This window comes from Bufo gargarizans, chromosome 1 (genome assembly GCF_014858855.1).
Source record: "Bufo gargarizans isolate SCDJY-AF-19 chromosome 1, ASM1485885v1, whole genome shotgun sequence".
In the NCBI taxonomy this organism is placed as follows: domain Eukaryota; kingdom Metazoa; phylum Chordata; class Amphibia; order Anura; family Bufonidae; genus Bufo; species Bufo gargarizans.
In genome coordinates, this window is record NC_058080.1 from 564,426,160 (window position 1) to 564,444,959 (window position 18,800).

General features: G+C 43.9%; 1 protein-coding gene across 1 annotated transcript in view; it reads left to right on the plus strand.

Annotated features, from left to right (window-relative positions):
- The window catches only part of SLC15A4 (solute carrier family 15 member 4), a 35,568-nt gene extending 17,827 nt beyond the window's left edge, over positions 1 to 17,741 (plus strand). The window contains exons 3-8 of the mRNA XM_044290141.1: positions 2,986 to 3,148; positions 4,544 to 4,615; positions 7,083 to 7,251; positions 8,899 to 9,054; positions 13,849 to 14,007; positions 16,179 to 17,741. Coding sequence (XP_044146076.1) covers positions 2,986 to 3,148; positions 4,544 to 4,615; positions 7,083 to 7,251; positions 8,899 to 9,054; positions 13,849 to 14,007; positions 16,179 to 16,312 — 853 coding nt within the window. The 3' untranslated portion in view covers positions 16,313 to 17,741. The remainder of the gene's footprint in view (positions 1 to 2,985; positions 3,149 to 4,543; positions 4,616 to 7,082; positions 7,252 to 8,898; positions 9,055 to 13,848; positions 14,008 to 16,178) is intronic.
- Positions 17,742 to 18,800: the final 1,059 nt, after the last annotated feature.

An 18,800-nucleotide genomic window follows, 5' to 3' on the forward strand; every position in this document is an offset into this window, starting at 1 on the left:
AATCCCGGTGACAGTTTCCCTTTAAGTGCCGTATTTGAGTTTAAAGGGAGTCTTTCACGCAGATTGACACTAATAACACTATTAACCTAATAACAGTGTTATGTCCACGTCATCCCCCCCTATTAAAACTGTGCTTACCATTAGTTCCTTGCTAGCATCGTTGTGCAGAAAAACACTTTTAATCAGTATGCAAATGAGGCTGTGAAGATGCCATGGAGCGGCGTTACAACGGCAGGTGCCCAGGCCCCTGGGTCATTTTCATACGAAGACACTCCCCCCTCCGCCGCGTCTGCCCGCCTTTAGTCTCTGCTCTAACCTCCCTCCTCCTGTCCTTAATCCCGCGCATGCGCCGATGAACGCGATAACGCACGGTAAACTGCGATGCCCCGGCCCGACTGTGCTCGTTCAATGCGCATGCGCCGATATCGCGTTCATCGGCGCATGCGCGGTATTACGCACGGGAGGAGGGAGGTTAGAGCAGAGACTAAGGGCGGGCAGACGTGGCGGAGGTGGAGTGGCTTCGTATGAAAATGACCCAGGGGCCTGGGCACCTTCACAGCCTCATTTGCATACTGATCAAAAGTGTTTTTCTGCACAACGATGCTAGCAAGGAACTAACGGTAAGCACAGTTTTAATAGGGGGATGCCGTGGACATAACACTGTTAGGTTAATAGGGTGAATCTGCGTGAAAGACTCCTTTTAAGTTAGCTGATCATCCTTTTGGTTAAGAGGTTTTTGACTGCAGTGTCGAAGTTATCCCCAGTCTGTAAAGATAGGGTTCCTCCCTGGGATTTAAACTTGGTGCTTTTGAGCTCTCACTTCAGATCCCTTTGAGCCTATTGGTACGATTTCCCCAAAGATGCTCTCCCGTAAACTTGCGTTTCTCTTAGCCATTACCTCCGCTAGGAGAGCTAGTGAGATCGCTGCACTTTCCATTGACAAGCCTTGGAGGATCGGATGGTGAGTTCTCCTGATCCTTCTTTTTTACCGAAGGTCTCTTCCCATTTTCACCGTACCCAGGAAATAGTTTTACCCTCCTTCTGTGCGTTTTCAAAAAAATGAGGGAATCAGAATTTCATTGTTTTAGATGTTAGGAGGTGTATAATTCCATATCTACAGGTCACTCAGCCTTGGTGGTCCTCATCCCGTCCCTGCTTTTATTCCAAGGTGCGAAGAAGGGCTCTGCTGCTTCTTCTCAGACCATTGCTAGGTGGATTAGACAGGCTATTTACTTGGTGTACTCTTCCAAGGGGGTTGTTCCACCCTCGGGGTTCGGATCTCACTCTACTCGATCAGTCTCCATTTCTTGGGCAGAGAGGGTCTCCGCTTCTATAAAGAAGATTTGTAGGGCTGCCACCTGGAGTTCCCTACATACATTTTTCAGACACTATAGACTTCAGCTGCCTTCTAATGAGGGCCTTAATTTTGGCTGTAAGGTGCGCCGAGCTGTTGTCCCACCCTAGATTATTCTCTCCTAATCTCCAGGGATGCTGTCATAGGCGAAAGGGAAAAATTAGATTACACTTGCCAGTTCCTCTCCTGAGGAGGCGGTCTCTCCAGGGGTGCTGTCATAGGCTCAAAGAAAACCGATTATCGGTAAGTGTAATCTAATTTTTCTTAATCTTAATTCTCTGGCCCATTAGACAGGTACATAATGTAAAGGTTTGTGAAGCTAATCATGGTGACTGTAGCTGTGAATTGTAACTTCCCTTCTGATTCTCAGCTGTCACAGGACAGGAGTTACTTCTCTAGTCATTCCTAGGAGCCCATAGGAATACATGGAGAAACCGGCCTCCTGTCCACACTCCTGTCTTATTTGGAAAGGCAGCGTGCTGTCGCATGACACAACTGAGAAGCAGAAGGGAAGTTATATACAGTCACCAATAGGAAAATGACCTTCTTTACAGTTTACATCCTGCACCTTTCTTAACAGGTCATAGAATAAAAATGTTTGTGTGACTGCACCTCCCCATTCACACGTCCACAATTTTGTTCCGCACTTCCGGGTCCGCGTTTCCGTTCCCGGAAAAAAAAAAAATAGAACTTGTCCTAATCTTGTCTGCAATTGCTGACAAGAATAGGCATGTTCTTTAGTGCCGGCGATGTGCGGGCCGCAAAATGCGGAACGCACAATGCTGTGTCTGTGTTTTGTGGATCCGCAAAACACTCTGCGGATGTGTGAGTGGAGCCTTAGTAGTCTTATAACTTGGCATGATACCGATCCTCAATACAACTATTTTAAGTTTGGTGTCCAATCAGCATTTTTTTTTTTTTTTTTTTTTTTTGTGGCCCACGTGTGGACCCATTATCTTCTATGGATCTGCATCCATGCAAATCATAGAACATTTCCTATTTAACCTGTTTTGCAGGCAAGAATAGCCATTTGTAGAATAGGACCTGCACAAAGTCTAGGAGGCACATATCCAATGTCTATTTTGCGGATCCGCGATTTGTGGACCACAAAACTGATATGGTCGTCTGAATGTCTGCCTAAACAGGGGAACTAGGTGTTACCAGTTGGGGGAGTGCCCCTACACACACTGTCCAATTAGTGCTGACAATGTCAGGTTATATAGGGACACAACCCTTTCACAAGATTAATAGTGCCCAGTTGTCATTTTATTCAGAATTTTATTTTTGGGTGGAATAACAGAGGAATGGCTCTGTACAACGGTTCCAAAATGTTATTTCATGAAGGATACAGGTATTTCCTCATACTGACCTGTCAGGAGAGGTGTCAAGTTCTTCTCTAAATGTTTAAAGGTTTTTGGATCTATCATTGAGGAGCGTAGTTTTGTCTCTCCTGTTTTCGCTATTTAAGGGACCCTCCGGTTCGAGAAGAAAATTCACGTTAACTGGGGCACGAATAGAACACTTACATGGTATCCTCCATCTTTATAGCAGATCTGCCCAGTCACTAGGCTCCTGTTACATCTTGTAAGAACATATAAGTAATGTGCTTTCTGCTTATAACCTATCTACAGGCAGAACAATGGTTCACAGAGGCACAACCAAGGCGTTTTGGACATGTCCAAGGCTTCCCGAGGTGGACCATTCAGAGATGATAAAGTGGAAGATGTGAAGGCACTTGTAAAGATAATACCAGTCTTCTTGGCACTTATTCCTTACTGGACAGTGTATTTTCAGGTATGTACCACCCTGTGTTCATCTGCAGTAAAGGTCATATAATGCCCTACTCCTAAATAAAGGTGAATAACTTATCAGACAAAAATCCCTCTTTTTCTACTTATCCGCTCTTCTCTCCCCCCCCCCCCCCTCACCCCCTCCTAAAATAACTTTCTCTAAGAAGGAGAGGCAGACTGTCCGCTCACTAAAGGAGCAGATTACATGCTGCCCATAAGTCTATGAAAAGGGGGAGAGTGAGCTGATGGCCTTGTGATGGAGAATATTAGTTTGGTATTGGGAGGAGATAAAGGAGAGATTGTTTCTCTCATTTGCCCATAAACGGGGCGGAAAAAACACTATATAACAATATGCAAATTGGGGCCTGCGAGTGCCCAGTGGTGGCCTTATGGCCGCATGTGCCCAGACCCTTCTCTGATGTGCCCAGACAACCGCTCCCCTTGGATTCCTTTGGCCCGTCCTCCTTTCCTTATTCATCCTCCTCCTCTGGTTTAGATCTCATGCGAACGCAGCTATGGGCAGAGGCATTGATGTTAACAGTGCGCATGCGCGGGCCCGGTGGTGACTGGAACTCGCGTGAGATCTAAACTGGAGGAGGATGAATAAGGAAAGGAGGGCGAGCCAAAATAGTCCAAGGGGAGCGGTTATCTGAGCACATCAGAGAGGGCCCTGGGCCATAGCACTGTCCCTGGGCACTTTCAGGCACTAATTTGTATATCGTTATAAAGTGTTTGTGTTTTCCGTTTCTGGACGGTAAGTGAAAGAAACAATACAGCTACTGTCTCTTATATTGGGCAACTGTGTGAAATCGCGTTATGAGCGGTCTAAACTATCAAAGTAGCGGACAGACTCCCTTTTAATTAAAATACTTTTTGCATTGCTTAAGCTTTTTATTACATAAAACCAGAAAATCCCAATATCTTCGAATCAGATTTATTTTTATGTCTGGCTCTGATTCTCTGAAGTGTTGCACACTTGACCACGACTTCCTTTTGTGAAACATGATTTCCCAAAAGTGTCTTGTGTCTTCCCCAGGCTCCTTGCGTAGTGTAAAACGTACTTTGTTTGTATGCTTTGTAGAAATCTTGCAGTTGGTAGTTTAGTACGGTATTCTTCGAGGCTTGCATGACTATGGCTATCGCACAAGGAAGCAGCGCCAATGAAAAGCTAGGGAGCTGCTTGGACAGGGAAAGCAGACTATGCGCACAGAGCATGCTCTCCTTGTGCAGTTAGGGGTCATAACTGCTCATGCGTGTCTCACTACATAGTGGGAAGTATACCCTCTGTGGAAGAATCGGCCATGATTGTGGGAATACCCCTTTTAAGGGAGGCATTACTTCTAATGGTTATCTAATTGTCCTTTCCAACTTCTGACTGACCATGTAATTTCCTTCATAGATGCAAACTACATATGTTCTTCAGAGCCTGCATTTGAGAATCCCACAGATATTTAACAGTGGAACTCACACTGTAAGTACTCCTCTCTCTGGGTGTATTTTATGTACAGAAGTCAGCGCTAATGCAGAAGCATAGGGGGAGATTTATCAAACTGGTGTAAAGTAGGACTGGCTTAGTTGCCCATAGCAACCAATCAAATTCCATCTATCATTTTTCAAAAGAGCTGTGAAAAATGAAAGGTGGAATTTGATTAGTTGTTATGGGCAACTAAGCCAGTCCTACTTTACACCAGTTTGCTAAATCTCCCTCATAGTTTATTACCCTGCTGTATGGAAAGATAAACTAATGATCTCCCGGTGAAAAGCCCTTTGAAGTGAATCTGATAGCTTGATATAGTGGAAAATGTTCTGTGATATACTGGCTTATAACTTTTGTAGCGGGCTCCCTGAGTGAAAAGCAGATTGGCTCCTGGCAGGACTCCTAGGAGAGAGACCATGAGAGTCCTGATTACCCCGCCCACACAGGATGATTGACAGCCTGCCCTGGACACTGAAAGGGATAGCTGCCTATCGCTGTGGGTGGGGTATTCAGGACTCTCATGGTCTCTCCTAGGCCTGTCAGGAGTTACATTTTATCCTGCTCCAAATCACCCCAACCTATATATCGCAGAGCTCTGCTTCTCATCTGTCATATCCAGATAAGCGTCCATTCACACGTCCGTAGTGTATTGCGGATCTGCAAATACACCCGGCCTGCACCCCATAGAATTGCCTATTCTCCGCAAATTATGGACAAGAATAGGACATGTTCTTTTGTTCTTTTTTTTTTTTTTTTTTTTTTTTTTTTTTTCGGAGCTGAGGACCGGAAGATCGGGGGCACACTCTGGGAATTCGGATGCGGACAGCACACTGTGCTGTCCGCATCCATTCCTGACCCAAAGAGAATGAATGGGTCCGCACCTGTTCCGCAGTTTGCCATCACCAGGTTCACCTTAAGTGACTGGGTCAGTGAGAAGCGATGATCAGGCCAATTGAAAATTAGAAGGCACTTGATTAAGGAAGTTTTTCAAGCCCCTTTTAAGTATCCTTAGGATAGACCATCAATATTTGATCGATGGAGGTCTGGATCCTGGGGCAGAATGAAGGGTGAATGTAATTGTCCCATTAGTGTGTATACTCCCAGGATCTAATACTGATGGCCTACCCTAAGGCTAGGTCCAGAGTCTGGGGATCTAGTATTTGTGCCACTGTTGCTCATATTTCACTACATGATTCATTCATTGATTATGAAATGTCTGTAGTTTTGGAGTCACGAGGCTTCTTTGTGCCCCTGCTTTCACTTCTGCATTTTCTGTCGGGTTCTTGAATGTGACTGTTTCCTGACTGTCCTACCAGAAGCGTATATAGAAGCCCAGTAGTGCAAACTAATGTGAAAAGCATGTTGAAGGGCATCTGTCAGCAGATTTGTGCCTATGAAACTTGCTGACCTGTTACATGTGCACTTGGCAGCTGAAGGCATCTGTGTTGGTCCCATGTCCCATATGTGCCACATTACTGAGACAAATGAAGTTTTAATATATGCAAATGAGCCTCTAGGAGCAACGGGGGCATTGCGATTACACATGGAGGCTTTGCTTTCTCTGCAACTGCCATGCCGTCTGTACTTTAATAGAGCTAGGCAGTGAAAATGTCATGACGCGTGCCTGGCCCCGTCAACCAAAGTGCAGATGGTGTGGCAGTTGCAGAGAGAGCAGAGCCTCTAGGTGTAACAGCAATGCCCACTTTGCTCATAGAGAGTGATTGGCATATATTAAAGCATCATCATTTTTCTCAGCAATGCGGGCACATATGAACATGGGACCAACACAGATGCCTTCAGCTGCTAAGGGCACATGTAATGGGTCAGCTATGATCCAAAGCTCGATTCGCTCAAGCCTACCCAGAGCCATAGCTGCACTAACAAGATTGTGATCCATGTTCCCATTGGACCTTGTGTGGATCCAAATGCTTCAGTCCTTTTCTTTAATCTGTGTAGAAAGCAGATATTGATGTAGCTGATCATTAAAGTCTACACCGTTTTCATCAATATGAGACCTCTCATCTCAGTAGTGCAGCTTTGGGCCTACAGCTGATCATATCTGAGCAGAGATACATTTCTACAGTGAAAGGGGTTGTCCACTCATTTACAAGTGAGGTTCTAGTCTCAGGAAAGGCCATCACTGTCTGAGCACCGGGGGTCCGACACTCCACCCTCACCCCCGCTGATCAGCTGTTCTGTAGTGGCTCTGGCGCCAGAAGTCTACACCGGAACTGCACAGCGCTGTCCATTGAGCTGGTTACTGCGGCACTGGAGCTACTGCAGAATAGCTGCTCCGGGGGGGGGGGGGGGGGTGTCGGACCCCCACCAATCAAAAGGCCATAACTTGTAAAGGAGTGGACATCCCCTTTAAGGGGCTTTATAAACTTCTGGTATATATTCTCCCTCCATTCCATCTTGTATTTCCGATGTCCTCCCATGATTCATGTTTTTTATATTCTAGTTTCCAGCTGCCTGGCTTACTATGTTTGATGCAGTGCTTATTTTGATCCTCATACCACTGAAAGATAAGTTGGTGGACCCAGCCTTGAAACGAAGGGGCTTATTGCCCTCATCGCTCAAGAGAATCGCTGTTGGAATGTTTTTTGTGACTTGCTCGGTTTTAGCTGCAGGTAAGGGGAATCTCAGATGTGGTGTATACTCCATCACTGCTATAGTGCTGTGCTCCTAAATACCAGGCTGGGAATATAGAGCCCTTAACCCCCAGCAGGCAGCATGCCATATAGTGGAGAGGAATAGCGACTTGTGGCATGGCAAGTATTGCTTTGGTCACTCCGCTCACCAGTCCCTTAATGGGAATCTGTCACTAGGTATATGCTGTCCTATTTGAGAACAGCATAAAGTGATGGCGACCCTCATTCAGCATGGGATCACTTATTTTCTTACGGTACTTTTTAATGAAACCACTGAAATCAGACTCCTAATTGCACGGTTCAGCCACGCTCCCTGTAAGAAAGTACACTACTGATCAAATACAGTCCCCGGCCTAAAGGGGTTTTCCGTAACTTTAATACTGCTGACCTTTCCTCTGGATAGGTCAACAGTATCTGATTGGGTGGGGTGTAACAACCAGCATCCCCCTCTGATGAGCTGTTTGAGAAGGCACCAGCCTTTTGCAGTTACCAGGCCGTACATTGTGTAGTGGCTGTGCTTGGTCAGCCCTATTCACTTAAATGTCATCACATGTCCTAAGAAAGGCTGAGAGAAGGCTGCGAGCCCCGGTGCCACCTCAAACAGGTGATAAAATGTGGTCCTGGGTGTCGGACCCCACCGATCACATACTCCTGATTGGTCATCAGTATTGGTCTTGGAAAACCCCTTTTTCTCCCCTTCTGACCTGTCTTTTTGTAACAATTTCTATTCTTCTGGAAATTACCTTTCGAGAGCAGCTCAAAGTTACTCCATTATTCTTCCTGGAAAAGTATGAATACATTTACCCCTGGGTGTTCTACATGTCAATGGACTGTTTCCTTACAGTCTCGCAGTGTCCAGTCATCACTGACTGTATGAGGATGTGTAGTGGAAGAAGAATGGTAATACCCAGTTGTCAATTAGGAAAGGCAACATGGAGATCTTTTGTAGCACTGCTGATTGCTTTTATTGATTTGAAGGCTACAGTCCATAAAACGGCCGTTTCTCAAGAGTAGATGGGTCCATTATGAATCCAGTGATGCTCAGGTGATGTCTTCTCTGACTGCTGTTCTTTGCTTCTCCTAGTGGTCCAGACCACTATGGCTTCACCCCCTGTGCAAGACAAATAAATTCTGAATTCCTACATTAATCCATACACCCGTTCCATAATCGAGTGCAACCCCAGACTAGAACCCTTGAACTCGAACTTCATGGCAGCCCCTTAAGTAATTTGAGACGCTTAAATTTATTCAAACCTCATGCCCACCTTGCCAATCCCTAAATCCACCCATGGTGTGATATCTGGATGACCCTTTTTGGCAAAGGTCTCTAGGCCATAGAAAGCGGGGAGATACTTGTAGGATACGCTCCGATTAATCTCTACAACTGGAAAAATCATTTCAGGCATATAAAAAAAACAAATCTGTGCCGGGCCTTAATCTGCGGGGATTGTACTAGACCCTTCTAGTCTTTCTGTGCTGTAGCGGTGCTCCATTTCTCTGTAGAGATTAGTGGTTAAACTCCTCTACATTCATCATCTTCAGAATTACGAAAAGAAGATTAAAATGCCCTTGTTAGATTCTGAAGTAAACCTTCCTAAAATCGTCTGCTTTCTCTCCTCTTATCAGGTATATTGGAAAGTAAGAGACTGGCCATTGTCAGAACCCAGATATACCCCCAGAGGATCGGCAATGTCATTTATTATGCCGCTGATCTCCCCATATGGTGGCAGCTGCCGCAGTATCTGCTGATTGGTGTCAGTGAAATCTTTGCAAGTATAGCAGGTAGGTACAAAATGGATCATAAACTGAAGTTAGTGTTTCCCCCTTCCATGGTTCCTCTGACCGCATCAACTAAATGTAAGGAGGCTTTCCCATTGATTCCCACCTTATATAAAATCGCTATGGAAGACTCGATCGGTGCCTGCTATTGACATGCACAGTGCCTGCGTCTGTTTCCTCCTGGACAACAAGTAAACTGGTACAGTGTTTCATGCTGATGGTCTGGGTCATGTCATGTGCTTCTCCGTCACTGTCCATGAAACAGTGGAGAGGCTATCAGGGGAAAGAGGGGTTAAAGGGGTTGGCCCATATCATACATTGGGTGCATACCGCTATGAGGTCTGTCTCTAGACTGGAGCCTGTAATGTGAAAGACAATGAACCGTGCATGCACAGCCGCCCTCGCTTTATTTCTATGGGACTGCTGAAAATAGCGGAGCAGCAATGTCTGCTACTTTCGGAAATACCATATAAATGAATTTCAGTCGCACAGTCCGCTCCCTTCACTTTGCTGGCTTCAGACTAGAGATAGAAAGACAGACCAGCTATATGCCCCCAATGTATGAGATGAACCAACCCCTTTGATATTTGATAAATTGCCTATATCCCCTTTATATAAGGCCGGGTTTCTCAACTTTGGTCCTTGGGACCCACCTGCTGATCATGTTTTCAGGATTTCCTTAGTGTTGAGCAGGTGATATAATTAGTGTCCGTGCATCAGGACCTACCACAGGTATTCCTTGTGTGGGATATTCTCAAATCCTGACCGGTAGGTAGGTCCCGAGGACCAGAGTTGGAGAAACCCTGATATAAGGCGATCTCCTGCCTTGAATACCAGGTGTGCCCATCGTGCAGGTCACAACCACATGGGTGGGGGTTTGGCTGCCTGGACTGCCTCCAATATGGATATTTGTTTTAATGATGGCGATGTCTAAGTGGTCCTCTAACCTGACTGCAGTGGCTCTGCTGACCTCCCATTAAAGGCTATTACTGAGCTAAGAACATTACTTATCTTATTGGTCCTGACTTACAGCTCTGTATAATGTCACCGATTTGACTGACAGATGGCTAACCCAAGGTCCCGGGTGCATTGCTTGAAACTTGTGCGAGTGCGCAGTGCGACACAATTGCAGTCAGTTTTGATTGTGTTGCGTTCAGTTTTTATTGCGTGGGTGCAATGCGTTTTGCAAGCGCGTGACAAACTGAATGTGGTACCCAGATCCGAACCCAGACTTTTTCACTGAAGTTAGGTGTTGTGTAGATTGTTATTTTCACTTGTAACATGGTTATAAGGGAAAATGATAGCATTCTTAATACAGGATGCTTAGTAAAATGTTGCTCGAGGGGTTAAAAAATAAAAACAATTAACTCCCCTCATCCACTTGATCGCGCAGCCGGCATATTCTTCTTTCTTCTTCTTTGAGGACCCGCAAAAGGACCTCACATGGTGAGCGCGGTGACGTCGGCACAGGTCCTGCTGAATGGAAATTGAAGATCCTTCTATCTTCATTCAACAGGACCTGCGCTGACGTGGTGAGTGTGATTACGTGAAAGGTCCTTTTGCAGGTGCTCGAAGAAGAAGAAAGAAGACTATGCCAGCTGCGCAATCAAGTGGATGAGGTGAGTTAATTGTTTTTTATTTTTTAACCCCTCAAGCAACATTTTACTAAGCATCCTGTATTAAGAATGCTATTTCCCCTTATAACCATGTTATAAGGGAAAATAATACAGTAAATTGACTTTTTTTTATCAATTTACTAACATCATCTCCTAACAACCATGCGTGAAAATTGCACCGCATCCGCACGTGCTTGCGATTTTCACGCAGCCCCATTCATTTCTATGGGGCTTGCGGTGCGTGAAAAGCGCAGAATATAGAACATGATGCATGAAAACCATCTGCACAGTCCCATTGGAGTGAATGGGTCCGGATTCGGTGCGGGTGCAATGCGTTCACCTCACGCTTTCCACCTGCGCAGAGTTCTCTCCCGTGTGAAAGGGGCCTAAGAGTCTGTAGTTAGTGCGAAAGCTAGGTAAAATTTTAACTTCCTAGATCTGTGCCTGAGCTGAACCTGCCAGGATCACGTGCAGATCTGAGCTCGGCGTCCAGCAGAATTGTGAATGTTTCTGCACTCATTGAGCTCATTGGTAACATCCTTTAATGGATGGTGATTTTTCTTTTAGCGTCCTATAAATGAAGCGATGCAGGGTTTGTGCTGTACTATACTGCGGCCTGCAGGATGTCAAGCGGTACTGCAGCCTTTTCCACATTATCTATTCATTGATTTCGTGTTCGAGACTCCAGCTTGCGACTGTTCACTGTGAGCCGTTTTTCAGCAAAGCTTTTATTCCTTCCCATGTAGAGAAGTGAAGTGAAACCAGACTACCAGCCCTGTAGAGATCACATTCTGCAAATTGCACAAAAAAATGTTCTTTTACTCTATACCTTCAAGGTGAACATCCTCTTTTTCAGAACCTTTGACCAAAATGTGGAACATAGAATAGATGGCAATTCTTTATTTTATCTTTTTCCCTCCAGTTTTTCTGCTTTCAGTTCGCTGTAGAACAGGTTGATGGCGTGGGCAGTAGTAATTGAGCTCCATGCAGTCAGTAGTCTCTGCCCTTTATATTATCCATGGATCATTAGAGCTGAAGAATCGCATCTAAGAGCATTCGCCATTTATACTGTGCGGTATTGTCATGAAATTCCTCTACCATGCAAATAGCAGGTTATCTAGAAATCTGCCATTAGTGCATTGTATAATTTTATAAATGCATCATTAAGGCTGGCTTCACATAACGTTTCTCCCATCCTCTTAACGTATACGTTAAAAAGAAGCCTCAGACTGATGCCATACGGTGGCATCTGTTCACCATAGAGTTCCATTGTAAAAACGTATACGTCAAACGGAGGCATAAAACGTGATGCAAACCCAGCCTAACTTGCCTTAAAACACACAGGCCGCAGCAGGAACATCTGATCAATGTGTGTCTGACCATCCGAATAGTGGCTGTGTATGTGTGGTCGCTTGACCAATCTTAACCACTTGCTTACCACCGCATTACTCTATACATCAAGGTAGTAAGCTGTTACCTGTAACGCACCGTATAATAGCAGGGGCACGCTCAGGTAAAATGTTTCTGAGCACAACCCCTACTGGTAAAGGTAGCTGTGATCCTGCGGTCTGTGAATTAACCCTGTCCTGTAAAAAAAATAGAAATAAAAAAGTTATAACTATAGTTATTAGTTATTAGTTTTAGCAATGGTATAGTTGACGACATACACTTTTTTTTTTTATAATTTTTTTTTTTTATAATTTTTTTTTTCTCCCCCTTTTCTTTCACAGAAAAAGTAAAATAATATATTAGATTTAGCAATAATATAGTGGACTTTGTAAAATAAAAATATACTAACTAAAACCATTTTTTCCTTTTTCTATCATAGGTACCTAAATATAGGTATTTGTTTTTATCCATCTTTAGTATAGCTTTTTTTGAGTAAAATCTAAAAAAGTAGCCTTTTTTTTTTTTTTTTTTTTTTTTTTTTTTTTTTTATTTATAAAAATTTTTTTTTTTTTTGTAAGGCAAAAGTTTGAGATATCCAAATTTCCCTAAGATTAATTCCTTAGGGAGTCAACAAAAAAATAAGTCACTTTGAAGGAGTTTCAAAGTTTTGGTACTGGACAACATCTGTTCTGGCGATATGGTGCCATACAGGCCGCCAATATCCAACATGCGCTCCAGTCCTTTGAAGTTTTGCCGTGAGCCCAGCCAGTAAAGGACACAAATAGCATCCATTCATATGGTAATGGTTTTAGAAATGTTTTGTCTTGAAATATTTTGTAACAGTTTGGGAAAAAAATAAATGTATGTAAAAATAAAAAAAAATTATTCATAATTTTCAGTTTTTCCTAATTTTAAGGTGTTGCATGAAAAATATCAAATACATATAGGTTGGTTGAAAAACAAATTGGTTACTTGCAGTTAGATAGGCTAATTGTGAAAATTTTTAAACTTGGCCTGGTAAGGGGGGGGGGGGGGTGTAAACATTCTGGTAATGAAGCCGTTAACAAGAGATATATGGAAACACTTTAAGCCCAGTTCACACCTTTTTTGTTTCATTGATACTTCTAGATCCTTTAGTTATTACTGGTTTTGAGTGGAGTAACTGAACCAATATTCCTCTGTGAGGTGGGCCTTCATTGGGCTTGGTGCTGTATCCGACGTGCCTAGCTTTCACTGTACGGTGTTTGATTCCACTTCGACCTTCAGCTCTGCCCTGGATTATTCATTCTATGTGTGTTCCAACACCATATGTATTTTTATTTTTTTTTTCAAAAAATGACTTATAAACGTATTAAATATCAAGGGGAGTCCTACTCCCCTGATCATCCCTTGCCTCTTCTGTGGTGATGCTCCTTTGGTTCCCCCGCTGCTTTCTTTACTGGAAACTCCAGGCATTATCGTGACGGTATTGGAGTTACCATTTCAATCAGTGGTTCTCTGCAGTAGTCAGACATTCAACATTACATCACCGAACCTGGCTGAACAGAGACCTCCATGACCACTGCTGGACAAACGGAGACCACTGCAACCAGAGCTGGCCGAACACAGACCACTATGGACCAGGGAGGGGTTGGCACAAGAGCCGCCAGAGGGAAATGCAACTATTACTTCCTTTTGGTGTTTTATGCAGTTAAAGAAATAGGGGGTTGAAGAACATCTTAAAAAAAGGTCCATCGCAATGTTAGATTGTTAATGTCTACAGAGGGTTAATGTGCCAATTCTTTCTCCACAGGGCTAGAGTTTGCATACTCAGCGGCACCTAAATCCATGCAGAGCGCCATTATGGGACTTTTCTTCTTTTTTTCTGGTATTGGATCATTTGTAGGCTCTGGGCTCCTGGCCCTGGTCTCGCTGCCTTCAATCGGATGGATGAGCAGTCATACAGATCTAGGCAAGTGATTAAAAATTGAACGGTTGATTTGCATTTTGCTATAGCATCTGGCATGTACGGGGATGGCCCTTTGTTGATGGAACCCCATTATTTCTATGTAGAAGAATCCACAGTTCCTTTTGCATAATTCAGATTTTTAGAAGGTTTACTGAGTTTTGATTAAACCTTTTTGATGTGTCATAGAGACATATCAAAAGCACTGGTGGGGGATCTGAGAGCTGAGACCCCACTCATCTCTAGAATGAGGAGAGAGAAGGGCAGGTGCATATCTCGCTCTCTCCTCGCTGCTGGAGACGGACTCACTAGAAATCTACGAGACCGTCTCGATACCGTCCTCTGCAGACAGTGCAATATGTATGTGTTTCTCTCCTCATTCTAATGACCGGTAGGGATCTCCGCAGTCAGACCCCCACCGATCAAATATATGCTAGGTCTCTAACATGTTACGTTTTATTGAAATTTAGTGACCCTTAAACAACATTTCATTGTTTCATTTGACATGAAAAATTTAGAGATATTTAAAGGGGTTGAGCAGCACTAGTATATTGATGGCCTCGCCAGGATAGGTCATCGGTATTGCTTCAGCGGGGTCCAACTGCATCCTTGTCACTGTTTAAAGGGGTATTCTGGTTACATGCTATCGGTGTCCTATCATGAGGAGAAGTCATCAATTTCAGAATGGTGGATTCCCACTGCTAATCAGCTGCTGCTCTAGTGTGAGCAATGCGGCCTCTTCACCGTTTGCCTGCGGTCTACGTTGTAGCGGTGGTGCGCTGTAATTACACTGTACCGCTACTTCAGTGTAGACTGCAGGCACGTGAACATTGAAGAGGATGCATCTCTCCAACATGAGCAGCAGCCCCTTCTAACAGCAGATCGTGAGTCGAACCTTCACCAATGTGACCTGAAGATAGGTCATTGATTTCATGAGACCGGAATTCCCCTCTAACTGCACACATCTGACCTGTAGCAGTGGTGCAGTGTAATTACAGCTGCTTGTCCAGATCATGTGACAAGCAATGCCGGGTATTGGACCCCCTCACTGAGCTCATATTGATGACCTATCCTATGGTTTTATTCAAATGTTTTGGCAAAATACACAGCCATTAAAAAGGGGATAACTTTATAACCAGAAAACCCCTATCCTACCGCTGGGACCCCCACCAATCATGAGAACCCTGTGGAGCCCCTAATGCACGCCATCACTCCATTCTGTTCCTGGCTGTCTCCGGTCCCATAGAAATTAAATGGATCGGCGGTGTGCTTTTCCAACCAGTCACTCTGTCCATTTCAGGGGTGCTCCTATTCTTGTGATTGTGGGGGTCCCAGCAGTTGGACCCTTACCGATCTGATAGTAATCTTGTTATAACTGGATAACAGAGCATCCAAATGCTCAAGTAGAGATCTTCAATACTGATGATCGATATAACATGAACCGGAAAAAAAAAAGGGCTTGTCTCGTCATGACGACCCCTGTTTCAAAATGAAGTCGGCCTGGCATTCAGCTAATTGGTGCTGGCTAGTGTTGAGCGAACTTGTGTTTTTCAAGTTCGGCGTACAAGGTTCGGGTATCTAAGAATTCCGTTATGGATTTCACTACCACGGACCGTGGTACGCCGAACTTGAAAACACAAGTTTGCTCGTCTCTAATGCTGGCCATTCATTTCCTCTACAGTGGCCACTTTGGCTAATAGAGAATCGGAGCAGCGGAGCCCTGACGTTCCCTACGCTCTAATCCACCTGTAAAGATGTTGTACTAGTGAGACAATGTTCTTTGAGGCGAATCTGGACTGAAAGAAACTTTCCACTCAAGGTTTTATCACTGAGGTATATGTAATGGGTGAGCCCAACTGCTTTCCCACCGCCCTTGATGGCATGACTTCAGCTTTATGCTATATAGAGGAGACTTACGGTAGTTGCCTACTAGGGGGACACCTTTTTTTTTTTTTTTTTTTTTTTTTTTTTTTTTTTTTTTTTTAGCTTTTCCCTTTAAACTAAAGGCGGAGGATGGACAAAAAAAGGCTTGGAGAAGATAATCCACAACTTCTTCTCTCTTGCTGCCATGTGAACCATATTTGTATAAAAGGATATTAATTGATGTGGTGTCTTATGTACGCTATCTTAATACATCTTCATGTTTTTGTCTTTCTTGTTTTTTTGTTTTTCTTTAGGAAACATCAATGAATGCCACTTGAACTATTACTTCTTCCTCCTGGCTGCTATCCAGGCAGCAACCCTCCTGCTTTTTCTCATCATTTCCGTGAAATATGAGCGCCAGCAGACTCGAGCGAATAGCAGACTCTAGCAGTATTTGCTGAACTAGGTGGAACTGAGGTTGGCGCACTTGTGGTATGGGCGGCTTGACTGAAAGGAGTGCCTGCATAAGTCATCCAAGTCCATCTTCAGCAAACAGGACTTCAAGTGCTCTTCTAGCAAGTAGACTTTATTTTAGAGGTCACTTACCTTGCACTACTCCTATTCTGCAGGACTGATCTAAGCCTCTGATGCACTGAAAATGTTGGTAGGTCGGCAGGTAGCTCTCCTGTGGGCTGCGCTGACATTTACGCACCTGTTCTCTTGAGTTCTTAGTGGCTAGCTTATGGATCTTATTTTGTCTCCTATAGTGTGATGCTGATGAGTGAGTTCATCCACTTCTAATCACATTGAGGTGATCATGACCTCTTACTTTTATTTAAAATTCCCTTATTATATATTTTTTATTTTAATTTGTTCTAGCCTAATAATAGCTCCTATAGTTAAAGTGGTTTTCTGAGACTTTAACTGTTTTACTTATCCTCAGTATATCTGATCAGTCAGACCCCCGCTGATCAGCTTTTTGAGAAGGCCACCGCACCAGTGCCTTCTTAAACAGCTGATTGGCCAGATTCTATGTGTTGGACCCCCACTGATCAGATATGGGTCATCAGTTAGTCTTGGAAAACCCCTTTAAGTTGTATATGATTAGATATACTGGTCTGCTTTTTTGCACCTACAGTGCCACCCAGGTGCAGGGGTTGCATCAGGTATTGTAGCAAAGACCCAACTGTACTAGAACATCTTAGAGGTTTTCCTATCTCAGGTTGGCCTTCTCCAGCTTGGGTGCAGCTGGCAGAGGTGGTCAGAACACAGATAGCTGAGCAGGCTATGCAGTTTCCATAACTCCTGTTTATTTGTATTACAGCTATGTCAACAGCATATCGCAGCCGGATCAGCCATTTCCTTTTAGTTCTGACCACCTCCACCACTGCATCCAGGCCAGAGTGGTCATCCTGACATAGGTATACGCCTTTAACTGATCAATCAAGATTGCTTGAATGTCGCTGATGGCTGTGGGGATAAAGTTTTATATAGCTGAATTTATTTTTATTTTTTATATAAACCCCTCTGCTAACTTTTGGAAATACAAATTACACATCTTGTGTCCACCTACAAGAACAGGATTCATCAATCTTCAGAATATCTGCTCACTCTCTAGTCCTTTCTTGGACACAATACATTCTATTATATTTATTTGCCGATTTTCGGCAACCCACATAAATGTCTTAGCCAGAGAATGCTGAAGTTTGTCAAAGGGACCCACTCTTGCATTAGGAAAATATCTCATCAAAACCTCTCATGTAAGGCTACTTTCACTCTGCCGTTTCAGGGTCCGCCTGTGAGATCCGTTCAGGGCTCTCACAAGCGACCCAAAACAGATCAGTTTAGCCCCAATGCATTTTGAATGGATAAGGTCAATGGGGACGATCCGTTTTCACTGACACAATATGGTGCATTTGAAAACGGATCCGTCTTCCCATTGACTTTCAGTGTAAGTCAAGACGGATCCGTTTGTATTATCATGAACAAAAAAAAAAAACGGTAATGCAAACACAATCGTTTGCATTATAGGTGCGGATCCGTTTGTGCAGATACAAGACGGCTCTGCACCTAACGTGAGTGTGAAAGTAGCCTAAAAGAGGAGGGTCCCTGTGAGTGGTAAGCTTCAGCATTCTCTGGCTCGAACACTTGTGTGTATTGACTGAATTACCAAATAAAAAGTGGGTTACGTCTGATGTCTATAAAAGAGCGAGCCGGCTCATTGGTATACTGAAGCTCCGTGAAGCCTGGTTTTGGATTTCTCTGGATTTGCTTGGTTCAGTGTTTGCGGTGAGGAGTCGGGCAGATGCACACGCCGTATACACCATGGCACTCAACCTAGTGCTTCCTTTTGAGATCCAGAAGGTTGGGAATTATTCCACATGATCATAAAATGATGTAGCTTGCCAGCTCCAAGTCCACAAAACTGTAATGTTGCCCAGTATCTGTCACACGTTCACCTTAAATCTATAGAAGAAGGCAAAGCATTTTAGGAGTCCATTTTCCTTTTTTATTTGCTTACTTTTTTGGATGCGATAAAATGAAGGCCTGGTAACCCTGCAGATGTTTTCTGGTATTTAGAAGACCTTCTGTTCTCTGCAGTGCTTTCCTAACAAATGGTTTCAGGTAACAGAGCCTGCTGGACCCACGTGTCTACGAGACCGTGAAGTGGCAGGCATTGATCGGCATCGCCTATTGGCAACCTTTCGGGAACTCAGTAACTACTGTCATCAGTTATTTATAGGCAGGTGTAAGTGTAACTGTTGCTTTAAGTTATAGGGGTTGTTCTTGATTAGAATAAAAAGGGTCTGTGCTCCTGCTTGTGGAAAAATAGAGGACCATTTATGATCAACTTGGTTCTATTTAAATCCTTGTCATTGCCCCCAAGTTTCTCATGCTGCATCAATGTAGTAGTGACGGGAAGATTTTCCATTCTT